Source organism: Diadema setosum, chromosome 6 (genome assembly GCF_964275005.1).
Source record: "Diadema setosum chromosome 6, eeDiaSeto1, whole genome shotgun sequence".
NCBI lineage: Eukaryota > Metazoa > Echinodermata > Echinoidea > Diadematoida > Diadematidae > Diadema > Diadema setosum.
The window spans coordinates 21,977,127-21,989,367 of record NC_092690.1 but is presented as its reverse complement, the minus strand read 5'-3'; the positions used below and the strand labels follow the sequence as shown (position 1 = coordinate 21,989,367).

The following is a 12,241-nucleotide window of genomic DNA, read 5'->3' as shown; positions in this document are numbered from 1 at the left end:
CAAGAGGTCCCATGCTTCAAACATCCATGATGAAAATATTTTTAGAAATTAATGTTTAAATCATGACATTGCTCTTGATCCTGATGTACACTGACAAGGCCACGACTATAAGATACAGTATTCATCGCATAATCGGGCATCTGATAATCGGGAACCTCGCTTAAATGACATACGCTTCCCAGAAACATTTCCAATGCATGTTATTTTCACTGGATAATCGGGCGGGGACCTCTGATAAACGGGACAATTTTCTTCAAGCGATCTTTGATTTTGTTGATATTTTACACAAAAATCTACCAAAATACCACAACAATATTTCAAAGATTCCCTATCAGTTGTCGTTTTCATCAAACTTACAAAGCAAGCTTCGGACTGGTGTGTTTTGACCTCCGTCCATCCAGTACACGTACATGCATAGCCATGAAAGCGCCGTGTATAAGTATCCATGCCATTGCAAAACACATGCTTTCGCGAACATTCTTCTCCCCTACATATACGCAAAGCCATGTGCAGGGAGAGCTAGAGGGTCGCGCCGAGGGGTAGCGTGATTGTGTATTCATGTACATGTACAGTTCGTCAGTATGCATATGTGTGTGTGTGTGTACAGTGTGTGTGTACACTACATGTACATGTCGTATGCCGTTAGTGTATGGTGAGTGCTCATCGCGAAATCGGGCACCCCGCTTAAAGGGGCCGTGTTTGCTTCTCCCAACCTGTCCCGATTATGCGATGAATACTGTACTTTCTAGCTCTCTGTAAAGCCAGTAATAACACTGAAGAGTCTTTGTATCAATTGATCAATGTCGACTATTAATCTTACATCACTCAAAGATGTGGCTAAAATTGGCAACATCTACCCATGGACAATCAAAGTTGACTGATGGAAGCTGATGACAAGATTAATCAATTCAATTCATGAAAAACTTACAGAGCTTGACCCTTGTGCTTTGTTTGCTTGTTGGCGCAGATATATGCATTTATGTAATTCCAATATGTAAAGATTATGTAATCCTCTTAATCTCTATTGCTATGCTGCACACTGGCACTGGCCCAATGGTCCCTGGCCAGTAGAAATCACTTATGGACCAGTAGCTTTTTCAGGAATGGACCAGTAAAAAAATGGAAAAACTGGGTACCTACTGGTCTGACAGAAAGAACAGACCAGTAGAAAAAATGGGTTAGTGTGCAGCTCTGTTTATTGTAGAAGGGAGACACACTTGTACAAGGGAGACACACTTAGAAACAATATATGGAAAGCTTATACATCAGAAGAGGAATTTAACTGCGTGCCAGTTAGAAAGCTTGGCAAGTTACCGCTAATAAAGTGCCCGGGCATGTAAAGGTTTAAGCCTACTGGTTGTAAATTGAAGATCAACAAGTTGTGAATTACATGTATAGTCTTGATCTTCAAGGCTACGGCTACAATATTCAGAAATCACCAAGGCACATTACAGTGGTTGCACTGTCTGTAGATGACTGGAATATGCCTTGCCAGTTCTCATAAATGTGGTTAAAATCATCTTAGATCAGACTGTCACAGATGTGCATACAACTCTCAGCATTCTGTTAATGCAAGGATTGGTTTCATTTCCTTCTTCAGATTTCACGCATTATTCGCACTGACCGTGGCAGCGCCCTCTTGGTTGGGGTCGGTGGGTCCGGGAAGCAGAGCTTGACTCGTCTGGCAACCTTCATAGCTGGCTACAAGATCTTTCAGATCACCCTCACTAGGTAAGCCCCGTGGGGATTTCTGCCGGAAGGGCTCTGAATCCAGGAGATGTGTTTGTTCATTGTCATATTTACATTCTTTAAGTATCCTCCGATGCGGAAAGAATTGATAGTGCTAGAGAAAAGTTCTGTTTCACTTTCTTTTTTTTTCTGCAAATATCCAACAGACACATGGTTGAACCGCTTGAAATGTTTGATGAGTAGGGTTTAGTGTTGAAACTAACGCATCATATTGTTGTTAGCATAATCCTAACTTACTGTTTGATTACATAAACATTCACACGCAGGCATTATTTATGTACAAAATTGTATGTATATGTACACATACGTGTATGTGCAGGTCTGCATATATGTTTATATCTGCATGTATAATGTTTAGACTTCGTTTAGAAGAAGTTATATGACATCCACTTCCATAATTATTTCGTTGATCTTTTCTGTTAACCCTTGTTGGTGGGCTGATTATGCTGTAATATATATTTCCCTTAGACACCTGATTACACATGATGTTTGTGAATTAATTGGAAATACTATAAAGTGAAGCGTATTCTATTTACATCTTAATAACATTTTTTAGTGCCCTTCACTCAAATCGAATTCCTTTTTGCACACAATGTTTGAGCATTGACTCTGTGTAGGATAATTCAGACACTGACATTTTGATAAGCTACGATTAGGTTTGGTTAATTTCACATCTACTGAAGATGACTAGAACTTGTGTGCGTTATGCTGTATTTCTAGGAATTCAAACAATATCCACTGAAATCTCTTTAGATCTGCACCTAACTTATTGATGCTTACAGTGTTCAGCGTTTTCCTTTGTTTTTGTTTTCTCTGACATTCACTAATCTACAGTTCTCTTGTTTGCCTCGTTGCATTCGTTGTCCTTGTTTTGCATGTTTAGTTTGTTTGTTCACCGAGTTCCCTTGTTCTGGCCAGAGATTTTGCTGACATGGTTGCTGCTGCTTGTGCTGAGTAATAAGGGTAAGTTTTTCATATTTAACATAGGTTCCTTGTGTAATAGATTTGTGTTATCACGGAACAAGTTTGCTCTTTGCTCCATTATGTGAGGTCAATTCATTTGTTGATTCATTGTGCTCATATGGTAATGGTCTTTTGCAATTGCATGCTTCTTCATATCCTTCAATTCCCATGCGCTATGTACGTTTCCTGAAGAGCATGGATTATTGACAAAGGTGTGGCGGTTTACATGAGAGGAGCATGATTTTCCCTGTGGTTACCCATGAGCAAAAAGGGTCATGAGTTATTTAGTCTTGGTCTGTGACAGTGACCCAAGGGAATGACAGAGATGTACCCAGAGCTCAAAAATATGCTCTGCCTTGCACCGAGTGAAAAGTGAACTTCTGAATTTCTCCCTAAGCACTACAAATGTGCATCTTTTCTTTAGAAGGGACTCTGATGTTAGACCTTTCTTTAAGACACAGAAACATAATGAGAGAAGCAGTGGAAATAGAATAATGATACTACTTTCGCTTCAAATTAGAAATACACCTCTCTTTCATAGCATACCTAAACAATGTGCTGTAGGGGATGAGGCACGATAGATAGAGCTGTTACAGGTGTGCAGGAAAATGGAATTCTTTTATATTTTTCGTCGCCGCCTATGGATTAGATATCACTGTTCATTGCAATTATGGTAATTCAACAGCAAAATGTGGCTTGATGAAATGCACCTTGGTTTTCCCAGAAGATTTTCTGATATATGATGTATTGTATACGTCATATATTTTCCTACATTTACATTTTCATGTATTCTTTGAGTTGGACGCTATTCACAAATTCAACAACACATGAAATAATGAACTCTGATCTTTACGTGAACATGACATGCACATGTACATTTCTCAGTTCATTACCTTACTCCACAATTGTAAATTTAACCACTTGCAAAATTGTACTACTGTACAATTATTGTAAATGTTGTTTTTTTGTAAACTGTACTATTACTGTAAATGTTGATATGGTCGCGCTATTAATTTTTCGCGCTGAGCAGCTCAAAAACATATTCTAGGGTTCTTGAATTCGCGCTGTGCAATTTTCAACCCATTCAACATGTGCAGATAAAATTGTAAAGATATTTTCATGGGTTTTAAAATTTGCATTAGCCAGAAGTAGGGCAAAATATGCAAAAATTAATGTACCATGGAAATTTCTGCATTTACAGTATATAGTATATACAGTATTGGTTATGGACATGACATGGCATCCCTGTAATGGCTGAACTTTGAATGAAGTCCGTTGCGGCCTTTCGTCAATGCAGGTCTTATAACGCAGGCAACCTGATGGACGACCTCAAGTATCTCTACCGTGTGGCTGGTGCCGAGGGCCAAGGGATCACGTTCATCTTCACTGACAATGAGATCAAGGACGAGGCATTCTTGGAGTACCTTAACAACGTGCTCTCATCGGGAGAGGTATGGTACAAGGAAGTCGGGCATCACTGGTTTACTGCTATGTGATATCTACTTCATCTCATTGTAATACATTGGTATCTATCCATTTAACATTTGCCATTCTGCTGCTAGTCAGAATCAACCCCATGGCAAATGGTAAATGGATAGGTAAGTAAAGCTCACTCGTACATGTAGATAAAATGTTTGATACTGAACGTACATTTCATTCACATTCTTTGAGTTCTTGTTCTTGCTTCTGTGCTTCTTGTTCTCCTTCTTATTTTCCTTCCCCTTTTTCTTCTTCTTCTTCTAACTTTTCCCAAATGGTTCATTAGCATTTTTTTTTTTTTCCGGTTTCCCAAAGTTTTACATCCGTTTGTTTTGTCATCATCACTATACTGTCTGTCTAATTGTGAGTACAGAATTTTGATTGCACGTTAATCAATTTACAGCTTTCAAATTGATGCTGTCAACTGTAGTGCACAGGATCTTGAACAGAAAAGGATTGGACCTGAGAAGGTAAATTTGATGTGGACCTTAGTCATCAACTATAATGCACACAGTTTCAGTTGTAGCGTGGGGCATTGGTTCCAAGCATATAAATTTGTATGGATAAATACGCTCTCTCTTAATTACCGTTGGGTCATGAAATACCCGACTTGCCCCCAAATACCTTAATGAGTGGTGAATTATTTCTCCGACTCCTGCCCCCCCCCCCCCCCCCCCCCTCAGGTGTCCAACCTCTTTGCCCGCGATGAGCTGGACGAGATCACCCAGGAGCTGATCTCTGTCATGAAGAAGGAGTTTCCCCGCCGCCCGCCAACCAACGACAACCTCTACGACTACTTCATCTCCCGGGCCTGCAAGAACCTCCACATCGTCCTCTGTTTCTCCCCTGTAAGCTTGTGAATTCAAGTCATTGCTGGACGAGTCTTAAAAAGCTGTATCGTTCCATGGCCTTTATTGTCAATGTGCCATATTTTATTAGCTTTTTTAAACTATTTTGTTTCCTATCATGTTTTTTATCTCTTTTTAAATTTTTTTTAAATATCTTGTCGTAAAAAGTGTCAGTGATTTCAGCTCGATTTGTTCATTCAACCATTGTTTGTTCTTTACTAGTTTTATCATACATTTGCAACAGAATAACACTATAAAAAATAGAAAGAGAATTCAACTTATTTTTTTTTCAGCATTATACAAGAGTACTTGACAAAATTCTTTCAGAAAGCGAGGGGAATAATATTACCCTTGAAATATATCAGTAACAAGTTGAGATAATGTCCTCTTTAAAAAAAAAAGATAAAACAGATTTTGTGGAATTCTGATTATATTTTGTAATATGGCCTTTCACTGATGTCACAAACTGTGTTTATCCAGCCATGGTGGCTCTGAAACTATAAAAATGTATTACTTTAGAACAGATTGTCTGATTTTCCTCAAACTCTCACTGATGTGTTCTCTTAATATTGCTCATACATTTGGGCTTCATATTCCCTTAGAGATATACACAAACTATGATATATTTCCTTCTCTCCATTTTTTTCTTCCACAGGTTGGGGAGAAGTTCCGGAACCGCTCACTGAAATTCCCGGGCCTGATCTCAGGCTGCACCATGGACTGGTTCACACGCTGGCCCAAGGACGCCCTCATCGCAGTCTCCAACCACTTCCTCTCCCAGTTTGAGATCGTCTGCCCCGCCGAGACAAAGCTCCAGGTGGTGCAGACCATGGGGGAGGTTCATGATGGAGTGGCCACTACCTGCACTGAGTACTTTGAGAGGTTCGTATCCATCCATCACTCGGCTTGTTTACTATCTCAGTAAAGATTCTAATGTTGCGACCTCTTATGCTTCTTACTCATTGGATCATTGCAGGTGTGGTGCAAAATGATAACAAGTACAAATGTACGTAATTAAACAGTAGAGGACGAGTCCTGAGTATACTCGGGCTGGTGTCTATGGGAAATTAGTCCGTCCTAAACGGGTTAAAGTGCGATTTACAAATGTTGTATAACTACAGTGGTTTTATTTCTATTTTTCATTTTGATATTTGTGACATAGCAATATGCCAAAATATTGAATTCAGCAACAGGAATACAGTGTAATGTAACACCAGAAATTTTTGCTGGCATGAAACATTTGTGAACTTTGTGAGGAGCCAAGATTCATGAAAGTATGATGTAAATGCATATAAAAGGTTTTGTGAACACAATGTGTTGGATGTCATTGACAATTCGCAAAAGTTTTATACTGTGAAAAGGGGTTGTTAGCGCCAATTCAAGAAAGTTTTATCATCTTACAGAAAAAGAACCAGGTTTTAGACAAGTTTTCATTTACGACTAGCTGTTGTAGATTTGAACTCCTACAGGTTACAGAGCAGTAAACATTGGATTAGTTTTGAATCGCTCCCACCACATTTCATCTATTGTACCTCTCCCTCGTCCAAAACTCCCCACCAAAAAACATGCCCGGAACAGATATCGACGTCAGACTCACGTGACGCCCAAGTCCTACCTGTCTTTCCTGGACGGCTACAAGAGCATCTACCTGGAGAAGTACTCCGAGATCTCAGAGCTGGCGCAGCGCATGAACACCGGGCTGGACAAGCTGATCGAGGCCAGCGAGTCGGTGGCTGAGCTGTCCAAGCAGCTAGTGGTCAAGGAGAAGGAGCTGGAGATAGCGTCCAAGAAGGCTGACAAGGTTAGGGCAAAGTCCTTGAGTGCTATCTCTCTCTTTCTTGTATGTCTATCCATCTATAAGTGCCCTCCTGGTTCTCAACTGGTAATGGTCACAACTTTGTAAATGCTTTAAAGGTTTTATATCTCTTTTGCAAACTTCACTAAATTTTGCTAGATTGAAGAGTAATATCTCGTAACATTGTGCATACAATCCTATGGAGTATACCCAAGAGTTTTTAAAGAATAAATAAATAAATAGGAAAAAATAAACTAGCCCCTTGTCACCGTGGAATATGCTCTCCTTTGATACAGAGAAAATGATTAAATTTTTCTTTGGGTCCAAATGAATTCACTGGAAATCCATTGTATTGTTTTCCCCTCCATCTTCACAAGTTTCATTGTTATCATTCTGAAGAATGGCATGAATTACCTACCCTTCTACAATATTCCAGCTTATGAAAGGAACTTAATGTAAAGGGTTGCAAGAGGAACAGCTGCATTTTGAGAGTCCACCATTTGTTGCCTCTATCCCCCAAGGTGCTGGCAGAAGTGACTATCTCTGCCCAGGCGGCCGAGAAGGTGAAGGCCTCGGTGCAGGTGGTCAAGGACAAGGCCCAGGCCATCGTCAACGAGATTGAGGCCGACAAGGCCATCGCCGAGAGCAAGCTGGAGGCGGCCAAGCCAGCCCTGGAGGAGGCGGAGGCCGCCCTCAACACCATCAAGCCCGCCCACATCTCCACGGTGCGCAAGCTGGCCAAGCCGCCCCACCTCATCATGCGCATCATGGACAGCGTGCTGCTGCTCTTCCAGAAGCGCCTTGACCCGGCCTTTCCCGACCCCGAGCGAGTCAGCCCCAAGCCTTCATGGGCGGAGTCGCTGAAGGTAGGGGTGCAGTTAACCCGTTCCATACTGAATTCTGAAAACTCCATAGACTTAATACTCAGGCTACCAATTTCCCGAATGGAAAAGGTTTATCCTTTCACTTGAAGAGTAGCAACCGGCCTTATGCACAGTAGGGATGTGAGAGTATAGTCACATTTCAGACTTTTTAATCTTTCTCAAGATACTTATCTATGCACCTTAAGTAGCAGAGTAGACACAATGTTCTGCTTGAGGCCTCACATGCCATTCTGACTCAGAACTTGAACAAAGGGTGTTCAGGGTGTTCTGATTGGAAGATCAGTGCACATCCTACCAGATCCAGATATTGTACATTTACACTGAAGTGATCTCCAACGAAGAAATCCAGAATGCATGCGAGCTCCGATCTGATATGGGCATGTACTGTAAAACATGATATTTTCGCTGCATGAAATTATCGCGAATTGGAGCCGATGGCCTTTTCCGCGGGATGAAATTTTAGCGAGTTCCCTCTATCATTCAACGCATATAGTGTAGACAAGAACTACCTTGTGCATTTTAATTTAACGAATCTTGGCTCTCGCGAAATTAAAATGCACATGAACATTCCTCGTTTTACAGTACCCCGCCCATGTTGTCAGTCACTGCAGTATGTATTTGATGTCCAAGCTAGGTTCAAAGGTCTAAGGTCTCACCATTGATACTTATTTTCCTTTTTTGGATTCTGTCCGTAGCTGATGAGTGGGTCAGGTTTCCTGCAGTCCCTCCAGAACTTCCCCAAGGATACCATCACAGGGGAGACAGTGGAGCTTCTCAAACCCTACCTCGGCATGGAGGACTACACTTTTGAGAACGCCAAGAAGGTGTGCGGCGACGTGGCTGGCCTCCTCTCCTGGACCTGTGCCATGGCGACCTTCTACGGCATCAACAAGGAGGTCCTTCCGCTCAAGGTAAAGCCCGCTGCACACTATACGAATCATGACTATACAACTGACTGACTTTGGATCTGAAAGGAATTGCAGTATCCTCGGAATAAACACGGTTGGTTATTTCAGATCCAAAGTCTGTCAGTCGCATAGTCGTGAGTCGCGTAGTTTGTGTTGGGCTTAAGGGAGAAAGAGCGTTACCATCAAAGTTAGCCATGTTGCTGTGGTGCCAACTGTTTGTTACTTTTTATGCAGTATTTTGTATGATTGTTTTCTGCGCAAAATGCTGCAGGTGTTATGTGAAATACTGTTTTTCCCAACTTGCAGTACTACACATGTTTATTGCAAAAAAAGGTATTACGAATACCGTCTCCACGGTTAGCATCCCTATTGCATTTTGACAAGGCAATTTAAAACTACATGTATGCCTTTCAAGAGACCTATTATTGGCCATTCCCACAACAGTCATTCACCTTGCATAGCCATCATCTTCGGAATAGAGCGCGAGTTGATTCTTCTGTTTCATTTCACTTATGACTTCTCGGGATTGATATTTTGAATTGCTAGATGATCTGTTGGCTCACTAGGCTGAATGGCTGAAGTGAGGTAGTGAGATTCGTCTTGGGTTTGTGAGTTGTCTGCCACCTACTGTTATTTGTGTATCTTGTGTATATATTTTTGCCTTCTTTTCAAGAACTTGGCCTTGGATTTTGATTAGATTGTGCCGGAATCATCAGTGGGGGTAGGGGATCACAGATTGTAGAAATGATGGTGGTTTCCCCATTCCCTCACCCAAGGGACTTACATGTGTATATGGTAATTTGGAGATTGAATAATTTTCATAATTTTTGACATTTTCGTCTCCTTCTTGTGAAAAGGCATTTCAATTTTGACCAGACTTGATCTTAACCTTTACAGGAATCAAGTTTTTATAGGGGGAGTGGCTTATACATGTACTTCCTAAAAATGGGGGAGGTCCCCCCCAGCCAATTAGGAGAGTGCTGCCCATTAGACAGGGAGTGGGTAAGAGAGAGAGGGCATATATTTTCGGGTGGAGAGGACCCCTTTGTAAGACTTGACTCAGGAACCCTCACTTGAGCAAAATTAACCCCCCTTGTCCTGGCCCTGCAGGCCAACCTGGCCATCCAGGAGGCCAAGCTGAATGTGGCATCCACCGAGCTAGCCAAGGCCCAGGCACAGCTGGACGAGAAGCAGCGAGAGCTAGATGAGGTGCAGGCCAAGTTTGAGGCAGCCATGAAGGAGAAACAGGTGAGACCTGGTCCAGCAGGGATACTAGTAGTAGGCCTACAGATTTCAGAGTCTTTAACATGTCAAGTGCTTAGTGTGCATCTGTTCTATAGCATATTATAATGGTATTGAATTACTTGCATGCTAAATGTATTCAAAACTTTCAGAAAAAGAAAAAAAAAAATGTGGTTACTGTGATCAGTATTTGCATCAATGTGACTATATACTCATTGCGTGCCCAAAATCTGGTTGAATACTTTCTTTCTTTTTTACCTATTTTTTCCCCTCCACGTAGCAGATCAGAATGTCAATGTTGTAGTGAAGTTTTCCCCACTGATGAAGCTTTACTTTAATCAAAAAGAAGTCATGCCTGTGTGTTTATGTCTGTTGCTAGGATCTCCTTGACGACGCCGAGTCCTGCAGAAACAAGATGGTGGCAGCCTCAGCCCTCATCAATGGGCTCGGTGGTGAGAAAGTGCGTTGGACCCAGCAGAGCAAAGAATTCAAGGCCCAGATAAACAGGTTGGTTAAGCACATCTTTGATTTTCACAAGTTAGTCCAGTCGAACAGATTTGATTTACACGCTTTTATGTACAGGGTAATTACTCCTCCACCAAGGAGGTTATGTTTAGCTGTTGTTTGTTTATTATTTATTTGTTAACACAGTTTTGGGTGGATTGGTGATGACTGGTTACACAGATTAACTTGAGCCTAAATTGCACAGCAATCAAGCAGGTTCTAGACGGTTTACAAAGTTGAAGAATTCATCCAATTCAAGCTTTTCATGAATTATGAATGTGCATCAACAGTTTTATAAAATGAAAGCATAGAAATACATAAATTGTACAGAAATTGGATCCTTTTATTTCCATCTTGTGTCCATTACATGAAGTCATGCATACAGAGCAAAACTTCACTGAAAGGCTTGTAGTAATCCATCACAGTGCCCAGATTTACTGGAGAAATTTCACTGGAAAATGTTTACCTTTACATGGCTTGTTGATGGCAATTTCTTGAGTGGTTAGATTTGCAATTTGTGGAGTTCAGTAATGAAAGGAGAAATGCATGTGCGCACATTGCATGCAAAGTCAAGATCAGTGGTAATATTTCTGTAGGTTGTTAAGTTTTTGAGAGCACCCAATTCCCAAAATTTACTTACACATTGAAAAAAAACCTCACAAATATACAGCATATACAGTATGCAATCAGCCAATCAAACTGGATGTTAAAGGGTGTGTACAGTTCTGGTCGAGGTGAAGATTTAGCTTTTAACGTTTTGTGAGATATTCAGAAACCACTCTATGAGATGTCAAAGAGCATGCAGTTCTAAGGGATATCAAACGTTTATTCGATGAAAATCGGTTTTGAAATGGCTGAGATATCCAAAAACAAGGTGAAACAAAGAGATGCCAATAAAGTTGGGGCATGTCGCCTTTTATTATTAGCACTTTTTTGGATATCTCAGCCATATGAAAACCAATTTTCATCAAATAAACGTTGAATCCTTCTTAAGATTACATGCTCTTTCATATTTCATAAGAGGTTTTTCATTATCTCACTTAGGAATGTTCAAAACATGAATCCCCACCTCAACCAGTACTGTACAGTCCCTTTAAAGCGATGTCTACTCTGTTCCTCGTCAGACTTGTGGGGGATGTCCTGCTGGCGACAGGCTTCCTGTCCTACTCTGGTCCCTTCAACCAAGTCTTCCGCATCATGATGTCGGAGGAGTGGCAAAGGGAGCTCTCCAAGAGGCGCATCCCCTTCTCCATGAACCTCAACATCACCAACATGCTGGTGGACGCTGCAACGGTCAGTCTCTGGGCACTTGCCTCCCTCATTTTCTCTCGTCCCTGGTGGGCTGTCCAACTTTCACAAGAGCTGAATTAGAACAAACGGCAGTTATTGCCTTTCAGTCCTTCTCTGCCTGTTTCTTTCTTTCTTTTTTTTTTCTTTCCTTCTTTCTTTTTGTTTGTTTGTTTGTTTGTTTGTTTCTTTCTTTCTTTCTTTCTTTCTTTCCCTATTTCTGTTTTTCTTCCATTCAATTGAACTTCCTCTCCTTGAGAGTGTCAGAGGCATTATGGTTCTTGATTGTCTGTCCAAGTCTTTGTCTGTGGGTGCATTGATATGGTAAATCTATTTTACCACCCCCTCCCCCCACCCCCCAAAAAAAAGGAAAAGAAAAAAGAAATGACTTAAAATATTGGCTGATGATACCACATTGTTTCAGGCTGAATACCAAGCTACACACTACTGTATCTTTAACAGCCTGCATAGATGATTGTGGAAACTCTTGGGTGTATGTACAGTGACTTTAGTTTTTGATGTGCATAGAATGTCACATTTTATCATGCTGTGATATGTGAAATGCTATGACTAAGTGGTCAG

General features: G+C 41.1%; 1 protein-coding gene across 1 annotated transcript in view; it reads left to right on the top strand.

Annotated features, from left to right (window-relative positions):
• Positions 1-12,241, top strand: part of LOC140229467 (dynein axonemal heavy chain 8-like) — a 119,359-nt gene that overhangs the window by 82,361 nt on the left and 24,757 nt on the right. Inside the window, exons 56-65 of the mRNA XM_072309721.1 lie at positions 1,601-1,731; positions 4,010-4,163; positions 4,875-5,039; positions 5,695-5,921; positions 6,618-6,840; positions 7,356-7,700; positions 8,414-8,629; positions 9,737-9,874; positions 10,248-10,375; positions 11,497-11,665. Coding sequence (XP_072165822.1) covers positions 1,601-1,731; positions 4,010-4,163; positions 4,875-5,039; positions 5,695-5,921; positions 6,618-6,840; positions 7,356-7,700; positions 8,414-8,629; positions 9,737-9,874; positions 10,248-10,375; positions 11,497-11,665 — 1,896 coding nt within the window. The remainder of the gene's footprint in view (positions 1-1,600; positions 1,732-4,009; positions 4,164-4,874; positions 5,040-5,694; positions 5,922-6,617; positions 6,841-7,355; positions 7,701-8,413; positions 8,630-9,736; positions 9,875-10,247; positions 10,376-11,496; positions 11,666-12,241) is intronic.